The sequence below is a fragment of the Zingiber officinale genome, chromosome 6A (assembly GCF_018446385.1).
Source record: "Zingiber officinale cultivar Zhangliang chromosome 6A, Zo_v1.1, whole genome shotgun sequence".
Lineage (NCBI taxonomy): Eukaryota > Viridiplantae > Streptophyta > Magnoliopsida > Zingiberales > Zingiberaceae > Zingiber > Zingiber officinale.
This window is the reverse complement of record NC_055997.1, coordinates 104,408,682-104,427,854: the sequence shown is the minus strand read 5'-3', so window position 1 is coordinate 104,427,854 and position 19,173 is coordinate 104,408,682. Positions and strand designations below refer to the sequence as shown.

The 19,173-nt window shown below is 38.8% G+C and overlaps 2 protein-coding genes across 3 annotated transcripts; one reads left to right on the top strand and one right to left on the bottom strand.

The window, feature by feature from the left end:
- Window positions 1-704: 704 nt before the first annotated feature.
- On the top strand, window positions 705-3,031 carry LOC121997222 (gluconokinase-like). 2 transcript variants are annotated; one of them, XM_042551523.1, is made up of 4 exons: window positions 705-810; window positions 971-1,013; window positions 2,107-2,186; window positions 2,364-3,031. In XM_042551523.1, exons 1-4 carry the CDS (start codon window positions 786-788, stop codon window positions 2,816-2,818), a joined length of 603 nt encoding a protein of 200 aa, XP_042407457.1. In that variant the 5' UTR covers window positions 705-785; the 3' UTR covers window positions 2,819-3,031. The 2 variants fall into 2 exon arrangements, with proteins under 2 accessions (XP_042407457.1, XP_042407458.1); XM_042551524.1 differs by lacking the exon at window positions 971-1,013 and having other exon boundaries at window positions 711-810.
- A 2,523-nt stretch (window positions 3,032-5,554) lies between these two features.
- LOC121995108 lies at window positions 5,555-17,310 on the bottom strand. The gene is made up of 3 exons (XM_042548936.1): window positions 16,840-17,310; window positions 16,399-16,632; window positions 5,555-5,764 (listed from the first exon to the last, which is right to left on the bottom strand). Exons 1-3 carry the CDS (start codon window positions 17,308-17,310, stop codon window positions 5,555-5,557), a joined length of 915 nt encoding a protein of 304 aa, XP_042404870.1.
- Window positions 17,311-19,173: the final 1,863 nt, after the last annotated feature.

Genomic DNA, 19,173 nt, shown 5'->3' with positions numbered 1-19,173 from the left:
GTCATTTATTATTTTTTGTCTTTTTTTCTTTAAAACATAGGGCTAAGTGTCATTTTTTAAATATAAGGGGGTAAACTACTTTTGGAAGGAAAACATAGGGGGTTTAAAGTTATTTAGCCTTTTAAATAAGTTACTTATATTTTGTTTATAAGGGTATATATTCTACAATGAACGATGTAAAAATTTATTTTTAAAAGTAGTGTTCGGAAGATAAAATTGAAGCATAATTTATAGTTTCACTCATGATCTTTAAATAACACGGCTGATTTTGTCTTACATTGCACTATTATTTGGATTAGTATACCCTTACGAAATCTTATTTATAAATCTAGATACTAATTTATACGTATTTATAAATTATATTACCCATGTAAGTCATGTGTGCAATAACTAATAATATGATTAAGATTACACTTTCAATTTCAATTGTGCTCAGATAATTTTAGTGTAAAATTAGTATATATAATATATTGTTATATTAAAATATTATTATATTTTTTTTAACTTAGCTCATGACTATTGTAATATTTTATTAAATTTATTATATATATATTTAATAATTTTAATAAAAATTACTAATTTTTATCCAAAATTATTATTACACAGACAGCAATTCTACCAAAATAATATTAAAAAAATCTTATATTTTAACATTTAATTAAAATATGAGATATTAAATTAGTACAAGGTACACATTTTAGTATGTATGCAAGCATTAAAAAATACAGAATTATATTCGGCACCTGCATCAATTGTTTCTCTCTCCACCGCCTTCTCCCTCTACCATGGCTTCCGATCCGAAATCTTCCGGTGAGTAATCTTCTCTCTCGATCATTTCTATCGATCGCGGGCTTTGTCTTCCTTTACACCTCCTTTTTATGAGTTCCATTTGGCGTTGGCCCTCGATTGTTTATCTGCGTAATAAAATCCCATTAGGGTTGCGATTGAGCTTGTAGCTATATTCTCTCAGGACTAGCATTTGTGATCATGGGAGTTAGCGGCACCGGGAAATCGTGAGATCTTCATCATCATTTTCCTTTCACTGCCGCAAGATGCTATTTTGTTCCATTTATTATGTATCCAGATGCAGATTGCTCATCTTGCTTACCGCCCTTGCAAATTTCGAGTTTTATCACTCTTTTTTACGGCTACGATCATTCTGATCGAGAGCAGAAGCAAGCCTTTTTGATTTGTTGTATGGAGTATTAGGGATTTCGGTATTGTTAAGACTAAGAAATTCAAAACGTGAAATCTGATGATACAAGTGGTAGGAATATATCACAACTGTTTTTTTTTTATGTCCATTTGAAAGTTTCTATAGATTTATCTTTCTTGTTTCGGTACATTTGTGTTGGAAGTTTAGGCAAACATTGCTGGCATAGAGGTGGTAGACATTTTTTGGAGCTTATAGGGATATGAACGATGCTTCTAATGGAAATTGGGTAGGAGAAGAGTGTCTCTAATACCAAAATTCGTTGGAAGATTTGGGTAGTATAAGATCAAGAAGAGCAAGACAAGTTTAAATGGAAAAACTTGATTTCGTTGCTTTGCACATCACATTCATGTTCCAAATTTGCATCCCCTTAGATAGACCTTTAGGATAATTTTAGAAATCTAGATAGCACAAAAGACTCATCAATGATTACGATTCGCAAGACATGGAGAAGACATCAGGCACACAAATTTCAAAATGCATGAAGTTCTTTGATTCAAATAACCAGTTCTTCCTTTTCAGCTCTCTCATGGATGCTAAGGTATTGGTGAAGTTTGACTTCTTGCAATTGCAAATCACACTTCAATAATTTAGTATCAAGTTCAAGAACAAACCATGGATCATATCGTATATATTGCTTTAAGCTTCAAATTCAGTATAAAAGTTGTACTAGACATAAGAAAGAGTTCCAAACACCATAATTTGCACGGTCAAGAAACAAGCTTGCGTGCTAGAAGATATTGCTAAAAAATAACAGAAAGATAAACTAAAATTTCAGGGTTACATGCTTGAAGCTTTATGCAAATAAAACAGTGTTTCTCCTTTTCAGTATTTCTATTTTTAGTTTCTGTTTTTGCTAATGTAGAACACTTGTATTTGCTATGTCCTAACAGGACTGTTGCTGAGATGCTTGCAAAGACATTAAATTGTAGCTTTCTTGAAGCAGATGACTTCCACTCCAAGGCAAACAAAGGTAAAATCTTCTTTCGTCACAAATACGTTCCTTGTAGCTACGCTGAATCATAAGGATATGGAGTTTTATCATGCTTCATCCCATGTATACAAAACTATTTGCTAAGCAAACGATTTCAACTTGGATTTTTTTTCCTCACTGATGGGTATCATAACATCCTTTCTATCTGCAACATAGAGAAGATGAGAAATGGGATTCCACTTACAGACGAAGACCGGTTCCCATGGCTTGAATGTCTTCGAGATGCTATTAGGATCGTCATGATCTCTGGCAAAAGCATAGTACTCACTTGCTCTGCGTTGCAGAAGAAGTACAGAGAGATCCTCCGGTCTTCTGACCCAGATTACAAGGCAGGCCAGTATTCTAATTGCAGGGTTAGATTTATATGCTTGGAGGCTCCAGTGGAAGTAATTGCTGATAGGATAAGGAGTAGATCAAAAGAAGGGAAACATTTCATGCCTGTTTCCCTTTTGCAGTCCCAACTGGATTTGCTTCAGATAGATGAAGTTGAAGGAATAACCAAGGTGGATGCCACCACAAGCCTGGAAACCATCATGGATACTTTGCTACAAGTCTTGTCCAAGCACATTGGCAGCCCTCTTCAAGTGGCTACTTCAACTTCACTTCGATGAAGACAAGCTCACAGCTACTCTTTGAAGCTGTCTTGTAAGAATAAAGTTTCACCATTGTAATTCTTGATTAAAGTAATTGACACAGTACACCTGTTAAACATGAGTGCCTATTGGCAACCTGGTCATTTCTTGCTCAAGATACACTACTATTGTATGGCAAGGCCTAAACTTCAACAAGGCAGTGGATACAACATCAAGCATTGTTTTGTGGAATTCCAATGTGGTGATGCACCAAGAAGCTCAAGGATGTACAAAATGATACGTAAAATTGATGAAAAATGAATTTATATTATCACCTAATCTTCCCAAGTTTTTTTCGAATCATTGTTTAGAATACCCTTCAACACTTGAGGAAACAAACTAATGTTGAAGTGCTGGTACTAAGTTGATCCAACATCAAAATTGATATAACTACATAAGTCCAACTCACATGGAAAAAATAATATTAAATTGAAATATGATTAATTAATATTGTTTTCTTAAAATTTCATTGCAACTAAATGAGAAGACAAACTGAAGTTAGAAATAGTCATATATCTAAACTTTTATTTTAGTCATAGTCTCTCAAACATGAAATTAAACACCTATTCACTAAAGAATTCTTAATGAAAAAAGAATTGTTAGTAAATGTTATTAAGAAATTTAGCATCTTTAAAAAGGATAGTCTAGTGTATAAAATTTTTGCCAATGCCACTTTTGGAGAATGATCAAACCATATTGAATGTATTATATACAGTCTTATTTTATACAGAGGTCGTTTTTATGGTTCAAATCCTTGACCATAAAGTCAGACTCTAATTGAAATTACCAATATGAAATAACATTGACAAACATGACAAGATTTGGTGAGTTGCTCCCTATTATCATACATGCAAGACTTTTGAACGAAATATCCAATTAAAAGGTCCAATGGGATATGCCCTAAATGCATAAAAGTACCTCCATTCCCATAATAACTGAAATAATTGAATGAATAAAATAATTTAAGGAAAATAAAAATTATTTAGACTGATTCAATTAAATACATTAAAATAATATAAACATGTAAAAGACTTAACAATTGATCATTCAAGTAATTGATCAACTAAATCAGAAATATAAATATATATAGTAATTATAAAAAAATGACTTTTATTTCTAATTTTTTCTTTTCAGGAAACTTATGGAGGTGAAAAAACTTTATAGAAATATAATCTAAAAAGTTAAGCATAATAAAATAAATATGATAACACAAAAATAATAAAATGTTATTTTTAATTATTACTGATTCAAAATGAAATGCGAGTTATAGTGTCTCACAGCACAGAAAGCGAGAAAACACTTCAAGCACAAGAACAAAAGTGTATTATGTTGATGAGTGATTTGAAAGTCCTGCCTAGATGCTCTTTATATAGTCCTTCTTTGGTCGCCTAAGCTTGGAAGATATTCCGGTCGCCCGTATTATCTGGTCATCCCAACCCAGATAGGGTTGTTTAGATCCTCTGATTTCCACTGTCAATAGTTATCACCGACTAATCGTCCGGACTCCCTCCATTTGCCTAGAACCGTCAAACCTTGCTTTCCTGCAATGTTACACGTAATGGGTATGATAGAGTTACTTACACTTAATTTGGATCTAACATGTTGACTCATCTAGATTGAGTTGTCAACCTATAACTCTAAGCTGATCCCATTTGCACTTGTTTGCCAAGCTTTAGTTCCTAGCTTACTCCACTTGGTCTTCTCTGCCAAGCTTCAGCTTCCAACTTACTCTACTTAATTATGTCCGCCAAACTTTTAGGTATTGTCTGTCAAACTTTCAACTCCCAGCTTACTCCTCTTGATTTTGTCTGCCAAGTCTTCAACTCCTAGCTAGCGCCACTTGGACTTGATTCATTTAACTTAGTTAGGATTTCTTTACTTGGTTTCCCATCAAGACTTAGTTCATGTCTTACTCTCAATCTGATCTTCAGATGTCTAACTCTACTAGAACTTAAGTCATTATTTGATTCACAACTAAAACTTTACCACTTATCAAAAAATCTGTTGGGAGTAAACCCGTTACAATCTGTGTGATCGTCTCAGAAGCTCTTTTCCACGCTTCCGAGTGCGTACCAGAGTCACAAGAACTTACAATCAAGTAGGTTTGAGCAGATAATCTCAAACTGTCGACTCTAGCGAGCCGAGCCACGCGCCGAGTAGATGAGTCGCGGACACCGTGAGTTGTCGAGCGGCGCCACGTTGCTGCTGAGAGTTGCTGACAGGATGTCGAGAGTTGCAACACGAACTCAGAGTGGATGCCGAGTCCAACAGAGCGCTGTCTCCTTAAAACAAATTCGGCCCCTCCGCGGTGCTCAGAGGATTAAGTGGACGTCTGTTTCCCAGGATAAAACAGCAGGATCACGAGCACAACCGAGCACTGGTTGTCGTGACGATCTGAACTAGATCCGAAAACTATCACTATTTCTGTTGAGCAAAAGAAGTACACAACAGAAGGGAAAGAAACATGGGGATTCAAGGAGGAATGGAGGAGCACACAAAGCTCACTTCAACTTTGCTCACAAAGCTCACTGAGCTTTTTATTCTGCTCTGCTCTCTTAAATTTTGCTCTGCTCTCTTAAAGTCCACTTAAGGTCTCTTATATAGACCTTGCCTGGTACAAGGCTTGCAAGCACAGCAAGCCACGTTGTGGCTTGCATGCTTGCCAGCAAGCCACAATGTGGTTTGCTGTTGGCTTCAACTTGCCAGCAAGCCACGTTACGTGGCTTGCTGTTGGCTAAGTGGCTTGCAAGCTCTTGCAAACTTGACACGTGGCCTGCCACGTGGCGTGCAAACAAGCTTGCCACGTGGTGTGCAAGCAAACTGGCAACCTTGGCTTTGACTTGCATACTGGCCAACAAGTTGCCTTACGCAGACATACCATGTCCTGACTGATTTTACGAGCAATGGGTTGATGTCCTTCGGGCCCTGGATTTCCAACCCCCTTTGTTCCGAATCAGTCGAAAAGCTTTACTTTCAATCGTTGTGGGACTACAACCCACACGTCGCGTTTTCATTCAAATTTTTCAACAATCCCCCACATGAATGAAAATAAGGATTTGTGATAGTTTTTGACAGTTGAGTCGAGTATAGGATAGGTAGGTGTTACCCTTTGAACCTTCCCTTGTAAACTCTGTTTGCTCACTGGCTGATTAGTAGACATGATGTCTTTGAACTGTTCGACCGTTGGTGTAAGCATGGACAGATCTTACCCAAGACTCTCCCTGATATAGCTCAGGTCTTATGAGTGTGTTCGTTCTTGTCCATGAACACGCCTGGTTCTGTGAGAAGCTCTCAGAATTGTGCCTCCAATTCTCTTCGAAGCGGCTCCACTTCTTTCTCACATAGGTGATCCCTCAAGAGTTACTATCTACTCTTTGATCATTAAAAGCTCATCGGCTTATCCTGGTCTAGTTACTGTTTCATTGGGTTCTCCCTACAGTGTGTCTAGTCAGTGCAGATTAGTTGGCCCTTTAAACCTAGTTCTTGGGATCTCCAGTCAGCATAGGTTGGGTGTCCTCTGCACTGATTGCTGACAACGACATCAAGCTCATTCCCTGTGATGAGCTTGCAACTAACTCTTGATTTAACCCCTTGGTTAGCGGATCCGCTAAGTTATCCTTTGACTTCACATAGTCAACAGTGATAACACCAGTTGAGAGTAGTTGTCTAATGGTATTATGTTTACGACGTATATGTCTAGACTTACCATTATACAGATGGCTTTGTGCTCGACCGATTGTTGATCGACTATCGCAATGTATGCAAATCGCCGGCACAGGTTTTAGCCAACGTGGAATATCTTCTAAGAATTGTCGTAGTCATTCAGCCTCTTCACCACATTTGTCAAGAGATACAAACTCAGATTCCATCGTGAATCTGGTTATTACAGTTTGCTTAGAAGATTTTCAGGAAATGGCTACACCAGCTAGAGTGAAGACATAGCCACTTGTAGACTTAGAGTCTTGTATATCAGATATCCAACTTGCATCGTTGTATCCTTCGACCACAGTAGGATATCTTGTATAGTGCAGTCTATATTCACGAGTGTACCTTAAGTACCTCAGTACTCTTGTTATCCCTTTCCAGTGCTCACTACTAGGATTACTCGTGTATCTGCTCAGTCTGCTTACTGCGTAGGCTAAGTCTGGTCGTGTACAACTCATCAAGTACATCAGACTTCCAATCAATCGCGAGTACTCTATCTGCGAGATACTTTCACCTCGATTTTTTGATAGATGTTGACTCGTATCTATCGGCGTTCGTGCCAACGCAGTATCACCCTTGGTGAATTTCTCAAGAATCTTGTCCACGTAATGGGACTGATTAAGAACAAGTCCTTCTGTCGTTCTAAGAATTTTGATTCCTAGAATCACATCAGCTAGGCCCATGTCTTTCATGTCAAATCTTGAGTTCAACATGTCTTTAGTAAATTTGATTATTTTATCATTACTCCTAATGATAAGTATGTCATCTACATAGAGGCACAAGATGACATAGTCATTCTCTGTGGCTCTCATGTAGACACATTTATCACATTCATTGATCTTGAATCCATATTCCTTCATGGCATTATCAAATTTCTCATGTCACTGCTTTGGTGCTTATTTCAAGCCATATAATGACTTCACCAATCTACAGACCTTGTGTTTCTGTCCTGACACAGAAATCCCCTCAGGTTGGTCCATATAGATTTCCTCTTCTAAATCCCCGTTTAGAAAGGCTGTCTTTACATCCATTTGATGTATTTCGAGATTCCATAGAGCAGCGATAGCCAACAATACTCTAATGGAAGTTATTCTAGATACCAGAGAGTATGTATCGAAGTAATGAAGGCCTTCTCGTTGTCGGTATCCTTTGATTACCAATCTAGCCTTGTATTTATCGATTGTGCCATCTGACTTCATTTTCCTCTTGAAAATCCACTTGCAACCTAGTGGTTTACTTCCCGGAGGAAGATCCACGAGTTCCTAAGTGTGATTTTGCAAGATAGAATCTATCTCAGATGCAATTGCCTCTCTCCAGTGAGGCCCATCAGACGAGCTTACTGCTTCTGAGTAACTCCGGGGCTCACTTTCCAGTATGAAAGTGATAAAATCCGATCCGTAGGATTTTTCTACCCGAGCTCTTTTACTCTGTCTAAGCTCAACCTTAACTGATTCATCATCATTATCATCTTCTTCTTCACCTTGTATTTCATTTGCCCGTTTTGAGGAGCTAGCATCCTCTCGGGTCTTATATGGAAACACATGCTCGAAGAACGAGACATTTCTTGATTTGATTATCGAGTTCTTGTGTATCTCCGGTATGTGTGACTCATACACACAAAATCTATATGCAGTGTTGTTTTGTGCATAGCCAATGAAGATGCAATCAACAGTCTTTGGTCCTATCTTAATCCTTTTAGGATCAGACACCAACACTTTGGCAAGACACCCCCACATTCGTAAATAGTTGTAGGACGGTTGTCTTCCATTCTGTAGGACCGTTAGATTCGATAGAGGGGGGGTGAATATCGATTAGAAATTTTAGAGTATAAACGCAGCGGAAAATTAAAATAGACACAAATGTTTTTTACTTCGTTCGGAGCCTGTGACGACTCCTACTCGAAGGCCCGTGGTCCTTGACCACTTTCGTTGGGCAATCACTAACAAGTCGAAATATGATTACAGAATGAATACAGGAAATGCTAGTGAAAATAAAGTAATACCGACAAGGAAATTAAATAAAAACCGAAGGAGCACTTTGTTGGAGCGTTGTTGGTGTCGCACTGAACGTCGAGCAGCAAAACCAGCAGTATAAGAGTTCTCAGATTAATTATTGATTCTGAAGCTCCTGCCTGGGGCTTCTTTTATATGCTGCTCCGGGCGCATGGATTCCTTCTGGGCGCCTGGAATGTGATGTAACTGCTCAAACCGAGATGCTCCACGTGGCGACGACTTGGCTGGATAGAATTTGCCTTCCGGGCGCCCGGACCACCTTGTTCCAGAAATCTCCTTTTTCCTGCAAAACAAAGTTAGTCCGAGGCAATATATATCCTGCAAAACATATTGTTAGCACATTTTATCATAGTAGGAATTAGCACAAGTAGTATGACTTAGATTCCGTCTTTCCGAGACCGGAACCTAGTCACGATCTCGACTTAGACATCCGAAATGGTTCTAAGCCGGATCGACGCCTAATGTTCCCTTCCCGGGAACGCGTCCTCGCAGTCACTCCCCTCCAGTGACTTACCTCACTTACCTGCCAGACGTCCGGTCAGCCCTTCAACCTGCCTAGACTTCTTGGCGTAGGTCAGCCCGTCGACCTAGCTGGACTTCTTGCCAAGCGTCCGGCCAGCCCGTCGACCCGGACTTCTCGCCACCATCCGATCAGCCCGTCGACCTAGCCGGACTTCTCGCCAAGCGTCCCGTCCCGTCTGGACTTCTTGCCACCTATCCGGTCACCCGTCGACCTAGCCGGACTTATCCCACACATCCGATCAGAGTATTAGATAACGACGAACCTAACTTAACCTGATTTGTCATTCATCAAAACCTGGGTTAGACCGTTAGTGCTAACCGCACCAACAATCTCCCCCTTTTTGATGGAATGACAACCTGGTTAAGTTAGTGATAAATATATGCAAAAATCAAGCATGATTCTCGAGGTTTTTAAGTTAGTTTTTCAAGTTTGCATTTAGTTGCTCTAACTTAACCACCTAACCCTCCCCCTTTGGCATTCATAAAAAAAAACAAGGGTAAACATAGTGTAGAGTTACTGTAAAACAGCTGATCTTGAAAAATATCTGAGTTTGGGTCAAAAATTCAAGAAAAAATCCAAGTAAAAGTATAAAGTTAATCAAGTTTGTCTTGGGGGAGACAAGTTGAATTTTGAAAAGTATAAAGTTAATCAAGTTTTAACCTTTCAGGCGTGTAAAATTTTTAAATCAGGTTTTTCAACTTTAAAAAAAAAATTCAGTTTAAGTAACATTTACTTTTCAAAAGGTAAGTTTTTAACTTCACTTTTTCAAAACAAAGCAAAAATTAAGTGAGATTAAATTTTGCCAAAATAAATTTTTAAGGCTAATTTGATAAAAGCTAAATTTGTAAAGTTTAATAGTCAACTTTTTAAATCAGGTTTGAAAATTAGGTGGAATTAACCTTCCAAGTTTTTCAAACACTTAGTTAAGTTTAACTTTTTGTAAACAAAAATTAGTTTTAAAAACATTTTTCAAACACACAAAATTTTAGTTAATTTCTCCCCCTGAACTTGATACTTAAATTTAACCAGCTGTCTAACCAATTAGGTACTAACTGACTATCAGAAGATAGTAGCTTTCACTTGGTTAGTCAGATTAAGTTGACTTGACTGATCAACTTAATCTGATTAATATCTGAGTTGTATTTAACGTCCAGACTTATGCTGATGCACTGAAATAAGTATCTTAAGTCCAGACAATTGGCCTATGCATCTCACCCCTTTCTATGTTTGTCAAACACAAGCAAGGTAAACATAAGGTGTTGGTGAGATGCTCAAAAACTAGACCTATGGGTACATGCTTTCTAAGGATTCAAAACTAGTCTAAGGCCAAAACTGTTTTTGAAAGTCTAAAAATGGAAAGTTTTGAAAACAAACAAGTTTAACTTATAATTTGAAAGAATTATTTTTGAAAATCATTTTGAAAAAAAACTTAGTCTATTAAGCACATCCCTAATTTTCGACGTAAGTTGCTAAATTCACTTTCAGGGAGTGGTTTTGTAAAAATGTCAGCTAAGTTTGATTTGGACTCAATGTACTTGAGTTCAATATCACCTTTAGTAACATGATCCCTGATGAAGTGGTGTCTAATTTCAATATGTTTGCAGAAATTTGTAAAAATTTCAAAAGTTTCATCTTTATGTTTTAAGAATTTTACCCAAGTGAACCTAGAGTAATCGTCTATAATTACTAAACAATATAAGTTTCCATTTATAGATTTGACTCCATGGGAGTCAAAAAGGTCTAAATGTAGAAGTTCTAATATTGAGTTAGTTCGTGGTTGATTTGTTTGTTTGTGGGTTGATTTAGTTTGTTTGCCTTGTTGACAAGTATTACATATGGTTGAATCTAAGTTAGGTAATTTTGGTAAGCCTTTTACAAGTCCATTTAGTTTACTTATATTTCTAAAGTTGGTTGTGGGACATCCTCCTATGCCATAACCAAGTTTCTTCTTTTTGTGTTAAATAACACTTAATGGAAGAAATGGTTAAGTTGATGGCATAGATGTTGTCTTTTCTAAAACCTTTTAGGCTTATGGTAGGATTATCTAGATGTTTGATTAAACACTCTGTGGATAGAAATTTAACCTTATACCTAGTATCACACAATTGACTTATACTTAGAAGATTGTATTTAAAATTTTCAACAAGTAAAACATTTGTAATTATAAAGTCTGATTTTAATTCAATATTACCTATACCAATTAACTTGAGTTTGTCGTTGTTTCCAAAGGCAACTGTTCCTAAGCTTTTGTAAGTGAGTTGAGTGAACTTGGTGTGATCTCCGGTCATATGTTTGGAGCAACCACTATCCAAAATCCACTTGGTTTCCTACAGTAAGTAGGATTTAAAGTTAGTCTTTTGAGCATGCATTATTAATTAAAATTAATTTTTAAGTTTTAGAATTAAATTTTGAAATTAAATTTTTAAATTTTAAAATTAAAATTTTGAAATTAAATTTTGTTTTTAAAATTAAATTTTGAAATTAATTTTTAAGTTTTAAAATTAAAATTTGAAATTAATTTTTAAGTTTTAAAATTAAATTTTGAAATTAATTTTTAAGTTTTAAAATTAATTTTTGAAATTAATTTTTAAGTTTTAAAATTAAAATTTTGAAATTAATTTTTAAGTTTTAAAATTAAATTTTGAAATTAATTTTTAAGTTTAAAATTAAAATTTTGAAATTAATTTTTAAGTTTAAAATTTTAGCCTTATTCATCTCACCCGATCTATATTATCAATCAGGGAATCCTATGATTTTGTCAGATGAAATTGGTTTGGTTACAGAGTTATGTTTAACTAGCATTAGATTCAGGTTTAGTTTTGGTCTCTACAAATAGGCATTCTTCGGATAAACTTCTAAGCTTGGTGAGTCACATGGACGTCATTAGAAGTAACCAACCTTTCGAGGTTTTCCGAATAGTCCTATCCACGGAGCTTAGTACTCAACCTTGGTCTAACTGATTAGGATCCATTTAAGGGTAGCTTCGGTCAGTTCCACTTGGCCAAATGCACCAGATCGAAGTCATATCTTTCTAGACATGCGATGCCCAAGCTTCCCTAACGTACTATCATCCAAAAATTTCACCAGTACCATGATTCAAGTTAAACTTGGTCTCTAATCCTAATTACCCTGCCGGGTTAGTTTGTTTTGGGTTACCCTATCGGGTAAGTTAGTTTTGGAGGTGTCAGCTATTCTGGAGCCTCCCCCTGAATTATTGGCCATTATTTTAAATTTTGATTTTTGGTTTGTGTCAATTCTTTTTATAGTTATGGTTAACTTGATGATAATTTTGTTGATTTTTAAAGTGTTTAGATTTTGAATTTGATTTGGGTTTGTATTTTGAATTTTGGTTTGGTTTATTTGATTTTATATAATGTATTTTTTCTTTAGGTATATAATATTGATTGAGTCCTACTTGCGTGGTTAAGCACGCTTTTGGAACCCAAGCTTGATTAGTTGATTTGTATTGAGTTATTAATGACTTAAAAGTTTTATTTGAGTTTGACTTGTATCCGAGTCCGATTTTATTATAACATGCTTTTTGATTGTTCAGGATTAAGTCAAGATTTTTTGATCTTGTTGTGAATTTTTCTAACATTCCTTTTAAACTGTTGATCTCATTTTTTAGTGATAAATTCTCCTCCTCAAGTGTTAGATCTTAAGTTGGATCTGAATTTTTGATTTGTTCCTTGAGGTTTTGATTTTCCTCAAGAAGTGATTTGTTTTCATTTTCTATTTTGGTTAATTTACTATTTAAACAGGAAATAATTCTAAAATTTTTTTTGTTTAAATTAAAATATACCTCATTCGGCCCTTCGGAAATGAGTACGGACTCGTGGCTTGTTTCGGGTTCAGACCCGTCTTCATCTTCTGACTCGTCTTCTGTTTCGTCTTCGCGGGCCATCAGTGCGAGGTGGCTCTGATGTTTCTGTTCTTCTTCCTCTGATTCGTCCAAGGAGTCGTCCCACGTTGCTTTGAGTGCCTTCTTTCTGGTTGGCTTTGGTTTGTCGAACTTCAGTTTTGGGCATTCATTCTTGTAGTGTCCCTTTTTATTGCAGCCGTAGCAAGTCACGTTCTTTTGTTCTGAGGGAGAACTGATCTTTTGAAGATCCTTTTTACTGAAGCTCCTCTTTCTCCTAGTGAACATTTTTCTTACCAAGTTCACCAGGTGTTCTTCGTCTTCGGAGTCTTGGTCGGAGTCTTCTTCAAATTCAGGCTTGCTTTTCTTTTCTTTGGAGGAACCTGCAAATAAAGCTATACCTTTCTCGGCTCCAGCATTAGTTTGTTCGTGTAATTCTAATTCACAGAAAAGCTCATCTAATTTTAATTTAGAAAGATTCTTAGAAATTTTGTAGGCATCCACTATTGATGCCCACAAACTATTACGTGGAAAGGCGTTTAATGCGTACCTTATTAAGTCTCTATTATCCATCTGGTGGTCTATCGCATGAAGCCCGTTGAGGATATCCTTGATCCTCGCGTGGAGCTTATTCGCCGTTTCACCTTCTTGCATTTTTATATTAAAAATTTTATTCAAGAGCAAGTCTCGTTTGGTTACCTTGGCGTCGCTCGTTCCCTCGTGCAGCTCGATCAATTTGTCCCACAGCTCTTTAGCGTTTTTGTGTGGACCGACTCTGTTTAGTTCTTCTCTTGTTAATCCGCACTGTAGAGTGTTGATTGCTTTATTTTCTGTTGATGCTTTCTTCTTCAAATTAGCTGTCCAGTCTTCAGGATCCAGTATATTCCCGGAAGTGTCTGCTGGAATTTTGTAGGGCCTCGGAACGCTCATCCACTGGTCGAAGTCTGTTTTGAGGTAGACCTCCATGCGCTTCTTCCAGTACGGAAAATCATCCCCGTTGAAAAGTGGAGGTCGTACTGTGCTGAAGCCTTCTTGTTGGGACATCCTGTACACAGATAAATAACCAAAAAAAATCCCAAGACTTGGTCTTGGATTAGTAGTGCGGAAAGAGAGAATAAAAAAAATCTAGAATAGTGTTGCACCAATTTAGATTTAGTTAAAAAAATTTAGAATTAGACTGAAAACAGAAAGAAAAAATTCACCCCCAGTCTGATTGGTGGTTGCACCAAATCAGAGCGATACCTGCTCTGATACCACTTGTAGGACCGTTAGATTCGATAGAGGGGGGGTGAATATCAATTAGAAATTTTAGAGTATAAACGCAGCGGAAAATTAAAATAGACACAAATGTTTTTTACTTCGTTCGGAGCCTGTGACGACTCCTACTCGAAGGCCCGTGGTCCTTGACCACTTTCGTTGGGCAATCACTAACAAGTCGAAATATGATTACAGAATGAATACAGGAAATGCTAGTGAAAATAAAGTAATACCGACAAGGAAATTAAATAAAAACCGAAGGAGCACTTTGTCAGAGCGTTGTTGGTGTCGCACTGAATGTCGAGCAGCAAGACCAGCAGTAGAAGAGTTCTGAGATTAATTATTGATTCTGAAGCTCCTGCCTGGGGCTTCTTTTATATGCTGCTCCGGGCGCCTGGATTCCTTCCGGGCGCCTAGAATGCGACGTAGCTGCTCAAACCGAGATGCTCCACGTGGCGACGACTTGGCTGGATAGAATTTGCCTTCCGGGCGCCCGGATCCCTTCCGGGCGCCCGGACCTCCGGGCGCCCGGACCACCTTGTTCCAGAAATCTCCTTTTTCCTGCAAAACAAAGTTAGTCCGAGGCAATATATATCCTGCAAAACAGATTGTTAGCACATTTTATCATAGTAGGAATTAGCACAAGTAGTATGACTTAGATTCCGTCTTTCCGAGACCGGAATCTAGTCACGATCTCGACTTAGACATCCGAAATGGTTCTAAGCCTGATCGACGCCTAATGTTCCCTTCCCGGGAACGCGTCCTCGTAGTCACTCCCCTCCAGTGAGTCACTCCCCTCCAGTGACTTACCTCACTTACCTGCCAGACGTCCGGTCAGCCCGTCGACCCGTCTGGACTTCTTGCCAAGCGTCCGGTCAGCCCGTCGACCCGCTTGGACTTCTCGCCAGCTATCCGGTCAGCCCGTCGACCTAGCTGGACTTCTCGCCAAGAGTCCGGTCAGCCCGTCGACCCGCTTGGACTTCTTGCCAGCTATCCGGTCAGCCCGTCGACCTAGCTGGACTTATCCTGCACACTCGATCAGAGTGTTAAATAACGACGAACCTAACTTAACCTGATTTGTCATTCATCAAAACCTGGGTTAGACCGTTAGTGCTAACCGCACCAACACATTCCACAACTCATAAGGGCTCTTATATATTTTCTTCCGGGGCACCTTATTTAAAAGGTAATTAGCTGTTAATACAGCTTCTCCCCACATGGATTCTGGCAATCCAGAGCTCAATTGAAGAGCATTCATCATCTCCTTAAGAGTCCGATTCTTTCGTTCAGCAACTCCATTTTGCTGAGGAGTATAAGGAGTTGTTGTTTCGTGTCTGATCCCATGTTCAGCACACAACTCAGTGAATAGTGATACATATTCACCGCCTCGGTCACTTCGAACCACCTTAATCTTTCTATTACGTTGGTTTTCAACCTCATTTTTATAGAGAGCAAATTTCTCTATAGCTTCATCTTTACTTTTGAAAAGATACACATAACAGTATTTTATATTATCATCTACAAAAGTGATGAAATATTTATTACCGCCACGTGTTGGCGTACATTTTAAGTCGCACACATCAGTATGGATTAGGTCAAGTGATTCATTACTTCTTTCAATATATTGAAAGGATGACCTGGTCATTTTCGCTTCAACACAAATCTCACACTTATGTTTTGGGTCAAGGTGGAATGTAGGTATGCTTTGCATGTTTATTAATCTACGTAATACATCGTAGTTAACATGTCCTAGTCTACCATGCCACAAACACGAAGACTCAAGCATATAAGTGGAAGAGCTTTTATTTTTATTTATCTTGGGCCTAATGACCATTACATTGAGCTTAAACAACCCATCAGATACATAGCCCCTTCTTATAAACACTCCGTTCTTGGACAGGACAACTCTGTCTGACTCAAAAACAATGCGAAAGCCATGCTTGCTTAACAGTGATCCGGATACTAGATTCTTTCGAATCTCCGGAACATACAGTGCATTGTTCAAAGTGAGATCCTTGCCCGAGGTCATCTTCAGCGTCACCTTTCCTTGGCCCATTATGTCCAAGGTTGCTGAGTTCCCCATAAACAGTTTGTTTCTAGTGGCTTCTTCAAAGCTGTGGAGTAGCTCCTTGTTGCAGCACACATGTCTGGTGGCTCCAGTATCGATCCACCATTGCCGAGGATTGGAACCTATTAGGTTCACCTCAGAGATCACGGCGCAGAGATCCATATCCTGTTCTCCTGCCAGGTTGGTCTCAGGCTTTTTCTTCTTTGGCCTTTTACAGTCTGAAGCCTTGTGACCCATACGATCACAATTGTAACATTTCCCTAAGAACTTCTTTTTCATGTTTTGTCCTTTGGGTTGCGTCGTGGAAGATTTTGGATGCTTCCGTTTTGAGCTTGGTCCGTGCTCAATAACATTGGCTTTTATAGTAGCCTGAGAGAACAGTTTTCTCTCTAAATTCTTGTTGTCTTCTTCTATACGAAGACGAACAACAAGTTCCTCCAGGTTCATTTCCTTCTGCTTGTGCTTCAGATAATTCTGAAAGTCCTTCCAGCCAGTTGGTAGCTTTCCGATGATAGCTGCCACTTGGAAGGTTTCGCTGAGAGTCATACCTTCTGAGTGAATTTCTTGTAAGAGTACTTGAAGCTCCTGGACTTGACTGATTACAGACTTCGAGTCACTCATCTTATAGTCCAGGAAACGACCAACAATAAACTTTTTGGCCCCAGCATCCTCCGATTTATATTTCTTGTCCAGAGATTCCCACAGTTCCTTTGCCGTTTTTATCTCACAATACACAAGATAGAGTGAGTCGGTAAGATTGTTAAGGATGTAGTTTCGACAGAGGAACTCAGACTCGTTCCATTTGTCGATAAGAAGGAGGGTGTTCACCTCATCTACACCCTTAACAACCTTGGGAATCTCCTCGGTCAAGATACGTGCCAGACCTAGCGTGGTTAAGTAGAAGAACATCTTCTGCTGCCACCGCTTGAAATTCACTCCTGTGAATTTTTCTGGCTTTTCCCCGTGATTGATTGGCACGTTCCCAATCGGGGCGGAGGAGGCCGGCACATGTTGAGTCTGTTGCATCTCAACATTTTCTGCCGCCATGGTAACAGAACGAATCTGTTTTAAGTTTTGTTGGGAGTAAACCCGTTACAATCTATGTGATCGTCTCAGAAGCTCTTTTCCACGCTTCCGAGTGCGTACCAGAGTCACAAGAACTTACAATCAAGTAGGTTTGAGCAGATAATCTCAAACTGTCGACTCTAGCGAGCCGAGCCACGCGCCGAGTAGATGAATCGCGGACACCGTGAGTTGTCGAGCGGCGCCATGTTGCTGCTGAGAGTTGCTGACTGGATGTCGAGAGTTGTAACACGAACTCAGAGTGGATGCCGAGTCCAGCAGAGCGTTGTCTCCTTAAAACAGATTCGGCCCCTCCGCGGTGCTTAGAGGATTAAGTGGGCGTCTGTTTCCCAGGATAAAACGATAGGATCACGAGCACAACCGAGCACTGGTTGTCGTGACGATCTGAACTAGATCCGAAAACTATCACTATTTCTGTTGAGCAAAAGAAGTGCACAACAGAAGGGAAAGAAACATGGGGATTCAAGGAGGAATAGAGGAGCACACAAAGCTCACTTCAACTTCGCTCACAAAGCTCACTGAGCTTTTTATTCTGCTCTGTTCTCTTGAAGTCCACTTAAGGTCTCTTATATAGACCTTGCCTGGTACAAGGCTTGCAAGCACAGCAAGCCACGTTGTGGCTTGTATGCTTGCCAGCAAGCCACAACGTGGCTTGCTGTTGGCTTCAACTTGCTAGCAAGACACGTTACGTGGCTTGCTGTTGGCTAAGTGGCTTGCAAGCTCTTGCAAACTTGCCACGTGGCATGCCACGTGGCGTGCAAACAAGCTTGCCACGTGGCGTGCAAGCAAACTGACAACCTTGGCTTTGGCTTGCATACTGGACAACAAGTTGCCTTACACAGACATACCGTGTCCTGACTGATTTTACGAGTAATGGGTTGATGTCCTTCGGGCCCTGGATTTCCAACCCCCTTTGTTCCGAATCAGTCGGAAAGCCTTACTTTCAATCATTATGGGACTACAACCCACACGTCGCGTTTTCATTCAAAATTTTTAACATAATCTACTTCTACACACACTTGACACTAACTTATTAAATTATAACAAATTTACTTTTAATCTTAATCATACAAAACTCTAGCTAATATATCGTAATCATACAAAACTCTAGCTAATATATCGTGCCATCGGCACCAACAACCGTGTCGGTTTTACACAGGAGCGTTCATGCAAAGTTGTGCACTCGAGACTCGTTGGAGTGATACGTGGGTGGAAAGTGGGGGTGTGTACGCCCCAAGTAGCTCGAGTGTAGCAAACAGTGTTTGTAAGTGGGCTAACAGAGGAGAAATATAACTTGAGGCGTGTAGGGGCATTGTAAATATAACTTGAGGCGTGTAAGGATATTGTTATGCTATTGAGACGGTTTAGTGACTAGCGTATGAGATGTTGTTATCATAAGATCTGATATTTGAATCTTAGTAAAATCGAAATAAATACCTCTTTTATGTGTTAATCACTATTCCAAAGACTAGTAACCGTCGATAATTTATCTCCTCTATGGTAATCCTAAAATGAATTGACAAAAGTACAGAGGACGAACATATTCACCTTCTGCCACACCGTGTAGGGGCATTGTTAGTCTGCACCAAAACTGTTCAATGTAGGTGAGCAAACATCAATGAATTTTCACATGACAAAGAAGGGAAATGGAGCCGCATGGAAGAGTTTGGGCGTTGTCGTGGAAGCTGGCTCCACTCAAGCGCAAACTGGAATGTTGCGGCAGTCACGAGGCTTGAGTACACCAAAGGAATATAACTAGCTAGCGGAAAAAACCATTGGGATTTACTACCCTTTACAGTCTCCTTTATCAATTTTTATTATTCATCA